The sequence below is a fragment of the Arachis duranensis genome, chromosome 3 (assembly GCF_000817695.3).
Source record: "Arachis duranensis cultivar V14167 chromosome 3, aradu.V14167.gnm2.J7QH, whole genome shotgun sequence".
NCBI classification, from domain to species: domain Eukaryota; kingdom Viridiplantae; phylum Streptophyta; class Magnoliopsida; order Fabales; family Fabaceae; genus Arachis; species Arachis duranensis.
In genome coordinates this window covers 112,299,023-112,304,607 of record NC_029774.3, presented here as the reverse complement: position 1 = coordinate 112,304,607, position 5,585 = coordinate 112,299,023, and the positions used below count along the sequence as shown (strand labels likewise).

Here is a 5,585-nt window from a genome sequence, read left to right as displayed (position 1 = left end):
GCAGCTCATAAACCAATGCCGTTGTTTCACCAAAAGGGGCAATAATCTGATACAGTGGCTTAGCTCCATGTAATGTGATAAGTATAATGTTGTTTAGACATAAAGTTTTTATGTATGGAACCCACAGAAAATGAAGAATTAAATACAAACAAGATGTCATGTCAGGTTCCAAATTTTCAACATCATTCATTCACGGTCACAGGGAATGAATGGATTTAATCCTCTGAATAGCTTGCTTAACCTTTGTTGATGGCTCTTCATATAAAATATTGGGGTCATCAAACTCAGATGCCAAGCTTGGGTCACCGAGAAGAGCACGGAATGTGTCTGCCACTGAGTATGAAAGAGACTTTAGGTTGTATCCTCCTTCTAAGAAGAACACGCATCTGCCTCCACATAACTCTTTTGATAGTTGTTTAATGTTGGAAGCAAGCGTGTAATATGTTCCAGTTGTGTATTGAAGGTTGGCTAGTGGATCCAATACGTGCCCGTCATATCTGACAAATGAAAATCACGTAAAATTTTAAGTGTGAAAGCAAGATTTGCAACAAGTTTGGTGAAGGAACCTTTCTTCCATGGTTCATCAAATTGGTCAATTCAACTGAATTAACTAAAAATCATCAAACCGATAAATTAGTTTGGGTTTTTATTGAAAAAATTGGTAAAAAAAATTAATTTAATGAAATCATTATATATATATAATATAAAAATATATTATTTTATTATATCCAATTTAACTTTGAGGATCTTGATTAAATTTTTAGACCTTTGAACATCTAGTTTTGTCTGTTAAATGACTTGGTCCGACTTTCACAACCTTGCTTTTTCCATCGCATTGAGATTTAGAAAGCAGCCAAAAACTGAATAGTTCACTAGCCATGCTAGATTGCAAATTGCAACTTATTAGAGAATTTCGGTAAGTGTTTATCCTGTCTCAATCTCTAATTTAATTTGGTAGAATGATTGGTAAGAAAAGACTCACCCAGCAGAAACAAGGATTATATCTGGCTTAAATCTTTGAGCACAAGGTACAATGACTTCATCAAACACTGTTCTCATAGTAGTATCACCTGATCCTCCAGGAAGAGGCAAATTTAGAGTGGTTCCTTCACCAGCTCCGCTGCCAACTTCGTCAAATTTACCAGTACCTGGGTAGCTTCCATCCTGAGCCACAGAATGTTATGAACTATAGCAATAAGATTTTAATTAAGTACATATTGAAATTCTAAGGCACAAAAGCTATTGAAATTGCCATGAAATCTTGGTTTGAGAAAATCCATGAAATCTAACGGAGATTTGAGTAACAAAAGAAGTGGGGAGTTGCAGAAATACAGAAATTTAATCTTAGCTTATATATAGAGAAATACAACTGCAATAACTAGGATTGTTAATTTGATATATTGCACAAAATTTCAAGAATCTTAACAAATTCAAACCAAATATGATTCCCACTAACGTGGGACTCACAATAAACTAACATTGTAGCAAGAGAAGAGACTAAGAGAGCCCACAGATAACCAATGGCATTGTAGAATTAATGGAGAGAAAAATAAAATATAATCAGAGCCATTGACCAGACTGAGCTTACTTGATGAATTGAAAGGAAAAATATATCTGGATCATCATAGAAAGCATCATTTGTTCCATTTCCATGGTGAACATCAAAGTCAATTATGAAGACGTGCTTTAGTCCATGAACACGCTGAGCATAACGAGCTGCAATGGCCACATTTCCAAAAACACAGAAGCCCATTGGTCCTTGTGGAACAGCATGGTGTCCCGGTGGTCTTATCAAAGCAAAACCAGTAGGTGGATCTCTACTTATCTTTGAAGCTGCAACCTGAATATAAAGTGAATAATAGAAATTTACATCCATCATAATACATACAATAGCTAGCTCCCTACAATTCTTGAAACATTTTCTATAAAGATCAACTATATTAGGTAGAAGCCAAGAGTGAATTTTATATCTCCTACAACTCAGAATGTACTGAACACTGGAAGGAAAAAAGAAACAATCAGGAACACCAAGAACTAAGTTGCCAAACTCGTTATATTTGTGACTCCCCACCCATGCAAAAACTGAAGGAAATCATAAAGGTACATGCATCCAATTGTCAGTCAATATCTGTCTCTACTAAAGCATAACCGAAATTTCCAACAAAGAATGAAGTCATTTCCATTATGTACATCAAAAGAAGAAACAGATATGCATGTATCCATATCCACCCACTTACCCCTCCCCAAAAAACATAAACAGATTATCACCAAGAGATTGACATGCCAGGTTGAGAGATCACCACTGAGTCAACTAAGGCTAATCCAGCACCAGCAGCAACAATTGACTCCCGGTAGGTCTGCATCATTATTATCATCATAAGAAAGCAAAAAATTAATTAACTAAAAGGACAACCATCATAATTTTCTGCAGTATAAATGTCAAGTACTGAGCATAGAATGATTTTCAGCAAGCACCATTAAGTATGAATGAATGAAAGGAAGATCTTACAGTAGCAGTAGCATAGGTTGGTCCAGAACTATCAATGAAAATTAGACCCTTCTCGGATGCTTGATCCATAGCCTGTGAAAGTAAATTTAAAATAATGCCAACCTTCAGAACTGAAATTTTCTGTGCCATGAAAATTTGGATTAAAAACAACACATGAACTGCCTATGGATCACAGAAAAAAAAAAACTATGCCCTGACTAATGGGAAAAGACTGTTGCTGAATGAAATGCTTAATGTTCAGAGAATCAGGGCCAAGGTATAGATGTATAGTCATGGTGAAATTTTGAAGTAATAACCAAGAATAGGAGAGAATGGAGTAGTCAGAAGACACAAGTGAGACATCTATTAGACGTAAATATCCATCAATGGAATAATCGAAGCACTGGAAAACTTTCAACACAAGGGGTTACCTTCTCAAGGCCAGAAACATAAGCTCTTGCATGCACACTTGCAATGTCATCTACTGAAGCTGGCTCGAAATTTTGAAGTTCAATTACCTCAGAGCCACGAAACTGAATCAATCATAACATAAAATAAATGTGGAAATTAAAATTCTTTATAATTTGATTAGACTACACAAGTATGGCTAATCATAATACGGTCCTATGATATCATCCATTCAAGTCAATAATATCCTTAAACCATCTCTATATTGATGACTGATGTTCACAAATGTATAGCCACAAAAAAATGCAATGGCCTGGGGATCAGAAGTTGATTTGTCCTTCAATCAAATGGAAAACATTGCAAATTCTCAGTTAGGCAAAAACCTTATTCTTTTGACCAAATTTCGAAGTGAGATTCGTTATCAGAATAAATAGTAAATATACATAGTCTTGAGTAGAGTACCTTTGAAGTGAGGTGCATTTCTTGTAGGGCATCGACAATTGCAGGAACTCTAAAATGTGATTCTGGATGAGACTCCTGTTTATTAGAATTGGTATAATAATCGGAATTTTCAATTACATGTGGAGAGTCAAAGATAGTGTGGCAAGTGGCAAGTGGTAACTCAAAGTAAAAGGAGAATGGACCTGGTTATGGCCCATGGATGAAGCAACAGAATAAATGAGGCGTGCATCGCTTAATTGATTAATGGAAGGAAGAAAATCATCATTCCTAGCGCCAGCCGAACACGATATAGATCCCGCTCCCGAACACTTATTTCCATTCTTGCGGAATAATCTATTTCCAGAAACTCTGATTCTCAGAATACCTAAATCAGAGGCATATATGACTAGTTTTCAGCTTGAAAACCAGAATTAGATACATAAATGAGAATATTGATTGAATTAGGAAGTTGATGGAAGTGGAACATTAATTAAACAATAGGATGAAAAAGAAGAAGGATAGGAGTACCAGAAGAGCGAGGAAGATTGTGGATGCTTATGGACATGGTTATGGTTACTACTGAAAGTAGTAGATGACACTCTGTTGCTGCAGTCTCGTTTGTTAGTTATTCGTCACAATTATCTATCACAAAAGATGGCCACTCATTTTTTTTTTTTCTTTTTCCCTCTAGTCTGTCTGAGTACATTGTGGAATGTGGAATACGAAGGAAATATACTCGGAAAATTCTATGGTGTGCTTCGGTTGAGACATCCACACATATGGATATTAGGTGTTTGTCCTACTGTGCGACGCGTGGAGGAAAAGATACTGTGATTAGTTCAGTTCATGCAAGCAAAACCGCAGAAAGTGATCAGAAGCAGCGCTTTTCATGTAAGGATAATTACATTGCTAATCAAATATGTTCAATGAAGGGGTGTTTTTAAACTATTTTTTGGCCAATAGACTTAACGGATCAAGTGGTGAATTTGTAATTGGAATAAATCTTTTTTTTAAGGATGGGTTAGTTATTTGAAGTATTTTATTGGATAATTTTTTTTACTGATATTTGGTAATAAATATACTAAATTATTGACGCAATAATAATAATTGATTCGTACCTATAAAATCGGTCCGATATCATATTTTGGATAGACCACGACTAACAAACGGCACACCTACTATTAGGTCAAAATAAAATCACACAGCCCTAAAAGAAATATTTGAGATTTAGCTCGAATATTTTATTAGGGATCTCGAACTGAGAACGGCCACACTTCCCGAATTTAAATAGCGCTGTATAGAAAGTCTAAAAACAATGAATACACACACAAACACAGCTACAAAAGTCACAATATTGTTGATTCTTTGTTTGGAACTGACTTAAGCATCAGAGTCCTTTTTGCAGGTATTTCACATTGCTCAGATGAGGAAGGAGTTTTCGGTGCAGCATATCGAAAAAGGACGTCATTAGCACTTTTCCAGCTGACGCTGACCTATACTTTGGAGCCAAGTCCCGGACAAAAACATTTGGCACCCACCTTGGAACCCAGTTTTTTCTAACCCCCCATATATCTCACTTTATCTTTTCTTTGCAGGACTATGGCCGAAGAAGTCATATCTGCAACTCCTCCTCCCACTAACGAGGAGTTAGTGGCTATGAATGCTACCCTCTTGGCAGAGGTCAGAAAGATGGCCGACCTAACCTTGACGATCCTGTGGTTATTTCGGGAAGCAGTGCTGACGTGATGTTCCTATCTACCTTCAAAAATATGCAACTGAATGAAAAAGTGCTACAACCATCTTCCAGTGAATTAGTCGGATTCTCTGGAAAAAGAGTCCTATAACAGGTTATGTTTGGGTGTGGACGACCTTATGGGAGTATCCTCACTCAAAAACCTTAGACATCCAATACTTAATTGTCGACTATTTTAGCCCTTATAACATTATCTTAGGAAGACCATCCTTAAATACTTTTGGAGACATAGTCTCCACTATTCACTTGTGTGTCAAGTTTTGTTCATGGGAAGGGGCCATAACAATAGTGCATTTGGATAGGAAAGAAGCAAGGCAATGTTACAATACAGGACTAAAAATAAAACAGGCATCAACAATGATGGCAGCAAGATCAAATCACTTCTTCAACATATTGCAAAAGTCAACAAGTTTAAGCGAACATATCATCTCCTCCAATATTAACAAAGCCAACAACTGGTAACCTACTCTATCTATATCTTTCAACAAAATCTTA

The 5,585-nt window shown here is 36.3% G+C and overlaps 1 protein-coding gene across 4 annotated transcripts; it reads right to left on the bottom strand.

The window, feature by feature from the left end:
- LOC107480223 (histone deacetylase 14, chloroplastic) lies at nucleotides 1–4,094 on the bottom strand. 4 transcript variants are annotated; one of them, XM_052259287.1, is made up of 9 exons: nucleotides 3,866–4,094; nucleotides 3,541–3,743; nucleotides 3,359–3,433; nucleotides 2,920–3,021; nucleotides 2,510–2,581; nucleotides 2,301–2,357; nucleotides 1,589–1,840; nucleotides 983–1,164; nucleotides 1–497 (listed from the first exon to the last, which is right to left on the bottom strand). In XM_052259287.1, exons 1-9 carry the CDS (start codon nucleotides 3,900–3,902, stop codon nucleotides 197–199), a joined length of 1,281 nt encoding a protein of 426 aa, XP_052115247.1. In that variant the 5' UTR covers nucleotides 3,903–4,094; the 3' UTR covers nucleotides 1–196. The 4 variants fall into 4 exon arrangements, with proteins under 4 accessions (XP_052115247.1, XP_015955862.1, XP_015955863.1 ...); XM_016100376.3 differs by having other exon boundaries at nucleotides 3,541–3,722; nucleotides 3,866–4,091; XM_016100377.3 differs by having other exon boundaries at nucleotides 3,541–3,754; nucleotides 3,866–4,087.
- Nucleotides 4,095–5,585: the final 1,491 nt, after the last annotated feature.